The sequence below is a fragment of the Carettochelys insculpta genome, chromosome 28 (genome assembly GCF_033958435.1).
Source record: "Carettochelys insculpta isolate YL-2023 chromosome 28, ASM3395843v1, whole genome shotgun sequence".
Lineage (NCBI taxonomy): Eukaryota > Metazoa > Chordata > Testudines > Carettochelyidae > Carettochelys > Carettochelys insculpta.
Genome location: NC_134164.1, coordinates 5,697,071 through 5,709,953, shown reverse-complemented (window position 1 = coordinate 5,709,953; position 12,883 = coordinate 5,697,071). Strand labels below are relative to the sequence as shown.

Below are 12,883 nucleotides of genomic sequence, written 5' to 3'. Positions count from 1 at the left end.
CGGCACTCCCTTCTTTCTGCTCAGCGTGTGTCCCCCGCCCCCCCCCCCCCGGGAAAGGCCCCGAGTCACCACGTTACACCCCAACCTCCCCCACTGCTGAATATAACACACACAAGCCGGTTTCCTCCGTGGTGTAACTGGAAGTGCTGATACTGGGGCTGGCTGGAGCCCTGGGGTTGTCTGGGCTCTGTGTTCCTGCCTGCACCTCTCCAGGAGAAGGTGAGCGCGTTTGCCTAGCATGGTGGGTCAGGACGTTGCAGGCACATTCGCTCACCTGGGTGCTGTTTGCCAAGTAGCATTCTCTTTCATCTTTTCCGTCCACGTGGGGACTTTTTTCCCATTTGTTTGTGGAATAAATTTTTAATGTGCACCAAAGCACGTGCACCACCCGTACAAATTAAAAAACGCCTGGCTGTGGGGTGCTTAGCCAATCAGTGGGGCAGCATCAGAGTTGCTGCTGAGTGGCTGCACAAGCACCCAGCTGGCGGGGAACCCAGCTGCCACTGGCGTGTGTGCCCGCACAGCAGGTGCGTTATCTGCCATGTGATATCAGGAGTGCAAGCGCCCACCCCAGGGCAGGAAATGGAACCAGGCTCCGATCGGCTGAGCTGTACGTTAAGATCTCAGCTGCCTCTGATCTCAGCGGGCTGCCCCTCCAACATTCCCCCCCCAAAAGTGAATTATGCCTGGGGAGCTGCCCGGGTGCGGGCGCAGGGCTGTGGATTTAGTCATGCTGCTGACTCCCACAGTCAGGCGGGACTGTTCTGCTTCAGAAATAGCAGTTCATTGCTCATCTGCCCTGGAATAGATACCTGCTTCGGATCAGCTGCAGTCCAGGGTGTTTTACAGCTGTGTCTCCGCACTGGTCCGAGGTGTGTGCCCGCTGGAGAAGACCACCCCCGCCCAGAGGCTCTGAGTACAGCCTGGTGGGGAAATTTCCCTCTGGGTCCTAAATCAAAAAATCTATCACCATGTCCCCAAAAAGCAGTGCCTCTCCCCCATGTTTGCATAGGACCTACAAAAATTCAGTGCTGTGGGCGCCCTCTGCTGGTTATCAGCCGCGTTCCGCCTCTGAGCCCTGCGGACCCTCCCTTGATAAGGGCAGCACCTCAAAGATGTTAACATGCAACACAGGGGTCAAGCAGCCGACAGTCGGGGCTGGATGAAGTTTGCTGAAGGGGACGGTGTTTTCCTGCAGACAGTTGGGTTTGGCTCTGGTTCTGGGGCTGGCGTTGGTTGGAAGGGGGTTTGCTGACCCCTCCTGAGTCTGCTCCTGCAGGCTTGGCCTGACATAACAGCTAACTTGCAAGACCAGCTGTTTTCCACAGGGTTTCGGCTCACCAGGGCCAGTAAATAGCTTCTTTCCTGTTGTGGGGCTGACTGGGGAGAGGTTTGGGGTCTAACTCCTAATAAAAATAGGGGGAAAAGAGGAACTAAGGGGAAAACTGGGTTTTCATAAAGGAAAACCAGGTTGAAAGTGACAAACAAATCCCACAACGGACACATTCCCCAGAGGCTCCTCCCATGGCTGCTCCACTTGGTGAGGTCATATCCGGCAGTTCTGACATCACCGTCACCCCGTGGCGATGCCTTGTGATGTCACTGGCTCTGGACTGGGACATCAGCAGGAAGGGTGCGCCAGCCCTCCCCCGAGCAGCATCTGCCAAGCCAGCTGGAACTGGGGGCAGGCACTGAGGGCAGGAGCAGCTTTGCTGATTGGCTGAAAGGTCCCGGCTCAACACCCCGGATTGGACGTCACTGGGCAGGGGCGGTACCAATTTCCTCCCGCTGCTGGGCTGCTCCAGCCCTGCGCCAGCCCGACCCACGCGCTCTGCTCGGCCAGCTGCCGGTTGGTGCCGATGGTGACGGGTGGCTTTTCTGCACTAGGACCTGGAGTGAGACCAGCCGGTAATTCCGCACAGGCCCCTGAACAGCCGGCGGATGGCAACCTGCTTTGGTCGCTACCGACCCAGGCTGCAATGCGAAGCAGTGACCTCGAGGTGACGGGCCGTGGGTCCCATTCCCGAGCTGCCCCTCTGCCCATCCTGCCGGAGGGGTCCTTTTGTGTGTGACCGATTCCCAGCTGCCCCGCCGGCCCCTGCTCGCCCCTCAGTCTTGCCGTAGGATTAGTCATGAACCGCCCCCCAAATCCGTGTTGCCACAGTCCTCTTCAAACTACCTTCAGTGGGTATGAGGTACCAGGAGCTGCCAGCCAGCTAGCCCCAGCACCGGCCTGCTGCCCAGCAGGGCTGGCGGGGAACGGGGGGAGCCTGAAAACCAGGGCAGTAAAGACACCCCTTTCATGTCCCCCTTTTCTCCCATCCACCCTCCAGCACCGTTCCGGGCTTTGTGGCTCTGGTAAAATATATCCCGGTGGTAGAACCCACCAGCTGGGTCTCTCCTGCCCTCTCCAGGACCACTGCTGTGTCTTTTTCCCTGCCCCACTGCTCCTGGCGTCCAGCTGACCTGCAGCTGGGGCGTCTCTGGGGTGATGCTGCCCCCCTCCCCGGCCACAGATGCTGGTTTGGATCCAGCCCTGAGCTGTGCTGGGTCTGAAGCCTGGGCGGTGGGAGTGGGAGACGCTGCCTGGAGCCCGGGTGGGACGGTTGGAGAGGCCACGTTACCCTGGTCTTATCCTGAAGGGCCCACCCTGGGCAGCAGCGGAGACCCAGGAGAGCTGAAGCTGCGTGGCAGGAGGGGAACCGTCCACGCTCACAGCAGAACTGGCACTCGCTGTGCCTGTGCCTGGCTTGGACCGCAGAGCTCCCCTGGTCGTGTGCCATTGGGCCTGGGCTGTGCCCAGGAGCCAGGCCACGTGCTGAGTTTGCTGCTGTGCCCACCAGCTGCCTTCCGGACCCTGCCGGCGGGCCAGGTGGGGGATCACAGGCAGCTGTGTGCGTACAGGTCAGGCACAGAGCAGTCGGATTGGGCAGAGGCAGCAGAGCAGAAGCAGGCACTACTACAGAGACAGGAGGGCTGGGCTGGGCTGGGCTTCCCGCCGGTACCAGTAGAAAAACCTCTCCCTGCCTTTGCCCGCTGAGGATCAGCTCCCGCCTGGAACGAGGGGCTCCCTTGGGCATGTTTGTCTTCCTCTGCTGACCCAGCTGGGGGCTGCTAGCCAGGGCTGGCATTGGTTGGAATGGAGTTTGCGGGATGGCATTAACCAGCCTCTCTCGGCTTTGTTTCCAGGGGCTCCTGCGATTTTCTAGATCCCCTCGGCTCTCCCAGGTATGTGGGGGAGCTGGGCTGGCAGCTGCTTGTACCCCCCCGAGTTCGTTGTTAGTGCTGGGGCTCATTCGAACCCAAACGCAACACGTGGGTGAAGCAGCTGCTCCTCAGCGCAACTCCCCTCCCCAGAGCGACTCCCCGGCAAGGTCCCCTTCATTTTCTTCCACCTGTGCGGAATAAATTTTATGTGCGCTGAGGATATGTGTGGATGCGCACCACCAGTAGAAATACCCGCTGCCGGCTGTGGGAGCTCGGCTGATCAGCTGTGCGGCCCAAGCACTCAGAGGGAACCTGTCTCCCCAAGCCTTTCCGAGCAGGATGCTCCTGAGGTTTGCTGGGCTCCAGATGCCCTCCACCCCCGGGGCAGGGCAGCGGAGGGGACCGATGTCTGGCAGCCCTGTGTGGCCCAGCCTGCAGGGGGATCGACCCTGGCTGCAGAGCTCAGGGCTCAGCTGACTTCAGGAGCTGCGGGGGGCAAAGCTAATAGGCTCGGCCGAGTGATGCCTGGAGGGTCTTTCCTCAGGGGTTGTCCTGCCAGCCGGTGCCAGCCGCAGTGGCAGCCCTGGGCGAGTCTCTGGGCCTTTTCCCCCAGCTGCTTCCCTCTGCCCGCAGCCTCACCCCGAGAGTGGCGCCAGCCCCGCCAAGCCCCTGGCCTCCATCCAGGAGGGCGACGAGGAGCCCGACGATTTCTTCCAGCCCTCGCCCACCAGCCTGACCCCCCGCAAGCTGCTGCTGCCGAGCCCCATGCGGGGTGGCTCCCTCACCAGCCTGCTGGGCGATGAGCTGCGCCAGTTCTCAGCCCTGCGCCACACCTGCCGCTCCCCCGCCCGCTGCAGCCAGGCCAGGAGCCCCTCTCCGCAGTGCCTGCGAGACAGCGAAAGCAGCGGCGGCCACAAGCCAGCTAAGCTCCTGATCCCTGTCCTGCACACCCTGGGCCCCCCAGACCTGAGCCCCAGGTAAGGACGGACGGCACCGGCACCCCCAAACCGGCGTGCGAAGGTTTGCATGTGTGACACACACCTGCATGCAAGCACACGTGTGATGGTTTGCACGTGCGACACACCTGCGTGCGAGCACGTGTGCGAGTGTTGGGCGTGAATGCATTGCACATGTGTGTGCATGTGTTGGAAAGGTGGCAGCCCCGTGCGTGTCCATAGCTCCGGGGTGTCCAATCTTTGTCCATCAGGAGCCACATGACATTTTTTTGTGGGGTCTGTGGGGGGAGCTGAACCCAAAATAACCCCAACCCCCGCTTGGCTTAAACCCTTATCAGCCCCAAACAACCCCCACCCTCCCCACCTTAACCCCACAGCCCCAAACAATCCCCCGCCTCCAGCCTTAACCCCTTGCAGCCCCAAACAACCCCCCGCCCCCAGCCTTAAACCACCACAGCCCCAAACAACCCCCCACTTCCAGCCTTAACCCCCCACACTGTCCCCTGCCCCCAGCCTTAACCCCCCTCGCAGCCCCAAACCATTCTGCTGCCAGCCCCGGCTGTGAGCCCCAGCCACTGGGGCAGAAGCCGCCCCCACAGGCCAGGTAAAAATGTTCCGTGGGCCAGATTCTGTGCAGGCCTGTTGGCTACCCCTGCCATGGTGCATGTCCCTCGGTCAACACCGCCCCCAGGCACGCCTGCCCTGCTCCCCAGTTCTCCACGGCACGGTCCTTCGCTTGCCGCCCTGCCTTGGCACCCCACGTGGGGTGCACTCCCCTCGGGGTCAGGCGTGTGGGGCTTGTGTGATTTAGGCCCCGGCATTTGAAAACCCCCCACCCAAAGGGCCGTGCTCGCGGCTGCTGCTTTGACCCTGGAGCCAGGCCTGCTGGGTCATTGCACGTCTCAGCTCCCGGGCGTGATCCGTCACTGCCCCGAGGGGCCAGGCTCCCTTCGCCAGGGCAGGGTGCTCTACACTCGCCCTGGAGCGGCCCAGTGGGGCGGCCGGTGTTCTGTGCACATGGGTGCCTGGGCAGGGAGGGTGAGGGCCTGGTGGGGGGTGTAGAATTACTGGCACTGGGCCCACATGGGCGAGCAGCAAGCCCCACCTCCCTGGGACCCCAGGATGCAGGACCTTGTCCCACTGGCCTCCAGAGATGGGGCAGCTTAGGGGGACCCCAAGCCCTGGGGGCAGAATACTCCAGTTATCACCTGCATCTGCGAGGCAAGCACGCCGGGACGCCAGCTGCTCTGTAGGGCTGGCAGAGAAGCGGGGGCAGACTGGGGACAGGGCCAGAAAACCAGGGCAGTAAAGACACCCCTTTCATGTCTCCCCTTTTCTCCCATCCACCCTCCAGCACCATGCAGGGCTTCGTGGCTCTGGTAAAATATATCCCGGTGATAGAACCCACCAGCTGGGTCTGTCCTGCCCTCTCCAGCAGCACTGCTGTGTCTTTTCCCTGCCCCACTGCTCCCGGCGTCCAGCTGACCTGCAGCTGGGGCGTCTCTGGGGCGATGCTGCCCCACTCCCTGGCCACAGATGCTTGTTTGGATGCAGCCCCGGGTGCCCCCCCCTCCCCCCTCAGCTTTGCAAAATAGGCTCCGAGAGGCTCTGAGCTGCAGGGCATCTTCCCAACCTGGGGTGCAGAGGGCGGGAATCAGGCGGCTGTTCTTGGCCACTGCTGCTGAGCTGTGCTGGGTCTGAAGCCTGGGTTGCTTGGGAGACCCCAAGCCCTGGGGGCGGAATACCCCAGTTATCATCTGCAGCTGTGAGGCAAGCGCCCCCGGATGCCAGCTGCTCTGTGCCAAGTGCCCGGCCCTCTCCCCACCCAGCCCCACTGCTCCTCTGGTACCGCCTGCCAGCTGGCGGGGAGGCAGTTAGTGCCACAGCCTGGGGATGGGATCAGTCCACTGAGCCACCTGCCCGGATCGGGGCTGAGACCCACTCGCTCGTTTCACCTCAGGCGCCCCAGGGCAACAGCTACCGCCCTCCTCTCAGCCGGCCGCCTTGAAATCGCTGAGCTGGAGTGCGCAGATGGGCTCGGCCTGGCAGGGTGGGATTCTCCGCCCCGGCTCCCCCAGGCTTTAGAGGGGCCGGTTAGCAGTGCTTGTGGTGCTGTGCCAGCCAGACCCTTCCCAGGCCATAACCACCCCCCCGCCCTTAGGGTGGTTGACGGGATCGAGGACGATGGCAGGACGCCCGAGACACAAACATTCGATTTTAACGTGGAGCTGCCTCTGCAGAGCTCGGTCGGAGACTCGCCCTCATCCGGTAAGTGCCCGCTGCCCGGCACCGGGCTCGGTCCCGGGGAGAACGGCTAGACATGAATGAGCGACTGCGTCCGCTGGGCCTGGGGCGGTGGTTGTCCCAGGGCTCGGGGTGAGTCGGGGTGTCAGGGTTCCCTCTCCCCTGCAGCCAGCACAGGCAGGTTGCCTGGGGCCTTGCCCTGACTTGGACTCACCATGTGTCCTTGGGCATGTTCCCCATGCCGGCCAGCCTCCTGGGGGGATGGGGTGGGTGAGGTCATCGGTGCTTGTATGGGCTCTGGAGCCCCCTGCTAGCAGCCCCCCAAACGCGGGGCCCATTGGGATGAGCAGCGACTCGTTCAGCTGCTGTTGGAAAAACTCCAGCTCCTTCCCACCTGGCCTGAGCTGCTCAGGGCGGCCAGCCGAGCAGGGTCCAGAGCAGCTGATGTCCTTCCCCCGACTCTGCCCGGCCAGAAGATTTCCGCCCCCCACAGAATGAGGCCTGTCTCCAAAGCGGTCAGAAGGTACCAGTGGGGGATGGGTGAATAGATGCAGGTTCACTCAGGAGGCTCCGAGTCCCTGCAGCTCAGGGTTAAAGGCTCATGAGCAGGGTTCCCTCAAGTTTTCCGTCCATGTGCAGAATAAATTTTATTCTGTGCACCAAGGCATGTGCAGCTGTGCACCACCCATAGGGACACCTGCTGTGGGCGCTCTGCCAATCAGCTGGACAGCACCTGAATCTCCCCTGAGCAGCCGCCCAAGCCTGCAGTTTACAGGGGATCCTGCTTGAGGGGGGTCTCTGCCCTGCCCTGCCCTGAGATGGGTCTCACTTCCCGCAGGGACGGATCAGCCCAGCCCAGCCTTAGGCACGGAAGCAGAGGAGATGAGGCGGAGCGTCAGGAGACTGAACCAAGAGGTAGGGCCTGGTGCCCCTGAGGGGGAAGCGGGGTGAAGAGGTGGGAGCCCTCCCAGGCTTTGCATCAGCTCCGAGCCCTGCAGCACCAACCGACCTGGCTTGCTTCCCACCCCCGGCGCTGCGCCCGCGCCGGCTCAGGCTCCTCAGAGGCCCTCCCACTGACTCAGGCGAGCCGGGTTTAAAATTAGCGCAGTCTGTCTTTTTGTAACAACTTCCTAGCAACAAACTCAGCCCCTCCTCCTCCGCACCCCGCTCCCACCTCCTGCTGGGCTGCGAGCTGGAGGGGGAGCCCTTCATTCTCGGGGGCACCCCGGGTGGGGGGGGGGCAGCAGGCAGGCCACCCAGGCCCTGAGCAAGGCAGCTTGCCAGGAGTGGCCCGGGGGAGCGGCCAGGCCGGCTTTGCCCCGTGCAGGGGCCTGGCTGCTGCAGGGCCAGAAATGTTTAGTGACGTAAGCTAGAGCGGCCCCAGGGTGACTTAATGCAGGGGTCGTGCTGGGACTCTGGAGTGCCCTGAGCCAGTCGTGATCTTGGCATGAGATCTTGGGCTCTGCATCCCCATGGCCGGCTCTGGCATTGCATCTCCCATGGCCAAGGCATTTGCTTGCTTCATGTGGACCCTCACGGACGAGCCCAGTAAAGCCAGAGGAGCCGGGCTCAGGAGTGCACCCGCCCTCCCACTCTGAGCCTGGCTTCACCAGCGGGCTGCAGCTCGGCCTGCCCTGCTGCTGCATCTCAGCCCTCTGGGCTTTCCTCTCCTCTGCAGCCAGCGCAGTCGTGGTAAACAGCAGCCCCCAGGAGAGCCGGGGCTGGCACCATGCTGGGCAGCTGGGATTAGCTGGGTGAGCTGTTAGCATCACCGATTCCAGCAGAGATTAAACACACCACCCCTGCAGAGAAGTAACAGCCACAGGCACTAAAGGTTTTTGTAGGACCTACAAAAACAAAAGGGCTCCTGCTTCCACTGCTTGTTATTCCTTTCAGCAGCAGCTGGTACAAGCCTCTTCCCTGGCGGGTGTCGCCCCTGGGGCTGGTGAACAAAGCCCAGCGAGCAAACTGATGCATGAGTCCTGGGCTGCCCTGGGTGAGGGTTCATGTGGTAAAAGAGCCCCAGGAGGCTGTGCTGGGGCCGCAGGCGGGTGCCAAGTGGGCTGTTGTCTCTGGCCGCAACCCTGCGATGCGCCACCGCCTGCCCCATCCTGGCTGCAGAGCTGGGAGCAGCCAGATCCAAAGGCGTATCTCTGCCCGTGCTCCCAGATTAGGAGAGCGTAAGAATGGCCGTACCGAGTCCGCCCAGCCCAGTGTCCTGTCTTCCGACAGCCACTGAGGTGAGAGACTCCATTCGTGCCCAGCCTGGCTAATCGCCAAGGATGGACCGAAGCTCCGGGAATTTATCCAGTTCTTTTTTGAAGAACTGTTCAAGTCCTGGTCTCCGGAACCTCCTCTGGCCGGGAGTTCCACAGGGTGACCTGCCCTGAGCCTAGAAACGTTTCCTCTTGTTTTCAGCCTGCGACCCCTGAATTTCCCGGGCGACCTCTAGTTCTTGTGTCCTGGCACCAGGGAAATCCCTTTCCCTGAGTCTCTTTCTCCGCCTGTCACGATTTTATAGCCCTCGCTCGGATCCCGCCTCTGTCTCCGCTTTTCTAAACCGGAACATCCCAGCTTAATCTCTCCTCATAGGGCACCGGCTGCAGACCCCCCATCACCTCTGCTGCCCGGCTCCGAACCCCCTCCATTGCCAAGCTATCCCCACGGCGGTGCAGTGATCGGGTTGCATGCTCTATTCAAGACACGGCCAAGCTAGAGGCAATAAAACAAGGCTTTGCCTCTCTCCCGGGCAGGGGCCCCCGTTGGGAAGCCGCGACGGGCGGGGAGCAGGGCACAGGGCTGTGGCTCCGAGCGCTGGTCCCACCGATTGTTGCCTTTGTCTCTTTCCAGCTGAGTAACCTCAACCAGGAAGCTTCCCAGCTCAGCCGGGAGCTGCAGGGCTTGATGCACCTGCTGCGGAGCCACCTGCTTCACGCCCCAGCCTTGGCCTGTCCCTACGGGCTCCCGGCGCCTTCCCCCCCGACGCCCAGCGGTGGGAACGAGCTGCCGCCCAGACTGCCCCTGGCGGCTGTGCCGCCTCTTCCGCCTTCAGCTCACGCCGCCGCCGCCTCGGTGCCGACGTCGCCAACGCCGGGGGACGCTGGAGTTCCGCTCGGCAAGACTGCTGGGTCCTGGTGCTTGCCCCTGGCCAGCCGCGAGGAGCTACACCCTCACAGAGACTCAGCCGGCGCGTCCGCCAGCCCCTCCTGCCAGCCCCGCCTGCCCTGGTCGGACACGGACGGGGCCCTGCTCCCACCGCCGCAGCCTGGCCCGCACGCGGGGCCGCCTCCCCGGCTGCACTATTCGCTGGCGGGCTCCCCAGTCCTGTGCCCTGTCCCCTCGCCCCCAGGCCCAGCCTTCCCCAACCGCTCCGCACAGAGCCCCCCTCCGCCCCACCTGCACTGCAGAGCAGACTCCGAAAGCTTCCACTGACGCCCCCCGTCTTCTGTCCCCCGCCCCAGCTCCAGTCGCCCTCCCTGGGGGGCAGCCGTGGCAAGAGAAGCCGCCCCCTTTCTGCCCACGGCGCCCTTCCTGCTATCTGCAGGGCTCACTGCAGGGAGGAGGGGCTGGAGGAGAACGCACCCCCTCCCCCGGCTCCGCCCGGGCACCTTCTGCCCCACCGGTGGCCCCACCTGCTCACAGCTGGGGGGTTTTCTACACAATGACACTTTTTTTTAACGTTTGGGACGAGCCGTTTCTTCCGAGAGCCTTACGACGCCTAGGCCGACCCGAAGCACAAGGCCTTCTGCTGTCCCCCCGGACCGGCCCCCAGTGGCACCCCACAGGCCTGGAACCCCACCCCCCCGGTGCCTCTCTGCTCCCCAGGCAGGAGCCGTCTCTGCAGCCTTTTGCGCCCCATCTCCAACACGCAGTGGTGTGAATTCAGCAAGGCGGGAGCTGGCGGGGGTAGCCGAGCGGGGTGGGGCTGGACGGGTTCTCGCTGTGCCAACCCAGGCTCCAGGGAAGTCCCTGGGGCTGGGCTGGACTGGGGAGCTGCTGGGGCCAGTCCTGGAATCTCTCCCCTTTGGGCTGCTTCAGGGCTGCTTTCGGGCTGGGCGGCGTAGGGCTCTGCTTGCAGAGTGGGAGTTCAGACTGGGGGGGGGTTCAGGCTCCCTCTGGATGTAGCTGGGGGGGAGGGCAGATTCTCCCTGTTGGCGGAGAGTGGCAGCAAGTCCCCTGGCTGCGGGGGTCACATTTCCACCCTCTGCCCAAGCTGCAGCCGCCCCAGCGCAACACATCCCAGCCCACATGTGACCCCCATTGCATAGTGCCTGCTTGGTTCTCCCTCCCAACCTTGTGCGCCAGCTCCTCCGGGCAGAGGCGGGTGCCTGCTGCAGCTCCAGGGACGGAGCACAAGCTTGGGGGGGTGGTGGCTCAGCCCCCGGGGGGTGGCTACCAGCTGGAAGGGAGCTGTAGCAGCACGTCCTGGGAGCTGCGGGTTGCAGCTCCTTGAGAACCAGGCCTTGTGAGCGAATGCTCCGGCGCAGCCTGGGCCCCCCTCCACCGCCTCTCCCCAGGGCTGCAGCAGCTCCGGCTCAAACCACCCGGTGCATGAGCCGGCTGAACCCCAGCGCTGCAATTAATCCCGCTGAGTCTGCAGCTGGGCTGCGATGGGCCTGGGTCACCCTGTTCCAATGCTGCCACCCGGTGCCTGAGCCTTTTTGGCACTGGCCAAGGTGGCTCCAGCTGAGCACGGCCAGCCCTGGTCCTGCAGCCTACGCTGGGACGGCTGGATTTGGTACCTTTAGGCTGTTGCTGCCAAGTCCCCTGCACCGCACAGCCCAGACTGCTCCCCCCACACAGACCTCCAGCGGCTCCTGCACCTCACTGCAAGGGGGGAGGTCGGAAGAGGCCAGAGGAGTGGGAGTGGGGAGGCCTTCGTGCTCCGGTCAGCCCTTCGCCCAGCTGGCGTTTCCCATAAAGCACCAGAGGGAAGCACCGAAGGGGTAAAAGCACCAGCAGGATAACCTCAGGCCTGGCAGGAGGTCAGCGCCACGTGGCTCTTGGCGAGGGTTCCAGGCCGGGTGGAAGGCACCAGGGGGCAGCCCCTCCGCTCGAGCAGTGCGGGGGGCTGAGGGGTGAGGGAACGGGGGGTGCCAAGGCAGCATCTCCCCTTGGCTGCCACTGCAGCATGGCCGCCGGGCGTAACTCCCCGGCAGGGCTCTACCCCAGAGCTGCCCCACTGCCAGCCGTCTGGGGGCAGACCTGACCAACCCGCCCTCAGGGCACCGGCGGGGGGCGGGGGGAGGGTTAAGTCTTTTGCTACTTTTTTCCCACAGGTTTTTTAAAATTTCTAAGTTCCTGGTGGGACCTTTTTGCGCCCACCTCCTGTCCTAGAGATCAGGTGTCCCCCTGCCTTCCGGGGCGGGGGGGGTGGGACGGGCAGCTCTGGGTTCCCAGCATGTGTGATGAGTTTGGGGGATCTCAGACCCGTTCTCAGGGGGGCCAAGGCAGCCACGCCCTGAAGCCCCAGCAAGCCTGGCACTCACTGGCCCCCCCCGGCTCAGAGAAGAGCAGCCGGGGCAGAGCCCCTGCTCAGTCTGGCCTCTGGAGCGTGGCATCCATGGTGCTGTACAGCAAAGGAGCCCACAGGCCAGGCATGGCTGGGTGAGGGGGTCCTCATTCCCGGGGGCAGCCCTGGGCAGACAGGAGGTTCCCAGAGGACCTTGGGGGGCTGCCCTAGCTGTCTGAGGGTGGCCTGCCCTGGGCCAGTGAAAGCAGAAGCACCCAGCTGTGCCAGGCTGTCTCTTCTGTGCTCTGGGGGGGGGCAGTCTGCTGGCTCTGGGGGAGGGGCACACAGCAATGCCTTCCGGATGCCCGGGGGCGGGGAGGTTTGGCGGTGGCAGCACAGACTGATGGTCCCACTGCCTTTTTCCAGGGGCAGAATAAACTTTATGTGCCCTGGGGCAGGTGAGCTGTGCACCAGCACAAGCCGCACACGCTGCAGCTGGCTGCGGGGGGGGAGGGGGGGCTCTGCCGAATCACTCCTGGGGGGGGGGTCCACTCAAGTGCACGTTTTTCAGGGTACACTGGCACAGGACGACCCCCCCCCCCCAGCAGTGTCTGATTCACCCCAGTGTGTCCATGGAACTGCCCCATGGGCTCGTGGTACGGCCCCCCCACCACCCCCAGGGTGACCCAGCTGCCAGGATAGTGGCAGGCCCATTGTCCTGCAGCTGATGGCTGCTGTTCTGGGACCAGCCAGAGCCCTCCCTGTGCCGAGCTCTGGCTGCTTGGCCCAGGGATGGCTGGCCCTGGCCTCGACCTCGCCTGCTGCAGCCCTCGGCTCAGGGGCTCCGTGCCCTGCAGGGAGGGTTCCTGCATCTCTAGCATTTCCTCCCATTTTATTTTTGGCCCCCTCCACCACTGACTCCGCCCCCCACCCTGCGTCTGCCAGTGGCACGCACCACCACCACCACCACTGCACACCCCCTACCCACCACCACCTTCACGGTGCTGCAAAGACACAATGTGTA

The 12,883-nt window shown here is 63.7% G+C and overlaps 1 protein-coding gene across 3 annotated transcripts in view; it reads left to right on the top strand.

The window, feature by feature from the left end:
* Positions 1-12,883, top strand: part of KCNH4 (potassium voltage-gated channel subfamily H member 4) — a 40,759-nt gene extending 27,876 nt beyond the window's left edge. For 2 of the 3 annotated variants that reach the window (XM_074979141.1, XM_074979139.1), the window contains exons 12-16: positions 3,190-3,228; positions 3,841-4,184; positions 6,325-6,431; positions 7,246-7,322; positions 9,258-12,883. In XM_074979141.1, coding sequence (XP_074835242.1) covers positions 3,190-3,228; positions 3,841-4,184; positions 6,325-6,431; positions 7,246-7,322; positions 9,258-9,839 — 1,149 coding nt within the window. In that variant the 3' untranslated portion in view covers positions 9,840-12,883. The remainder of the gene's footprint in view (positions 1-3,189; positions 3,229-3,840; positions 4,185-6,324; positions 6,432-7,245; positions 7,323-9,257) is intronic. The other variant, XM_074979140.1, reaches the window with a different exon arrangement.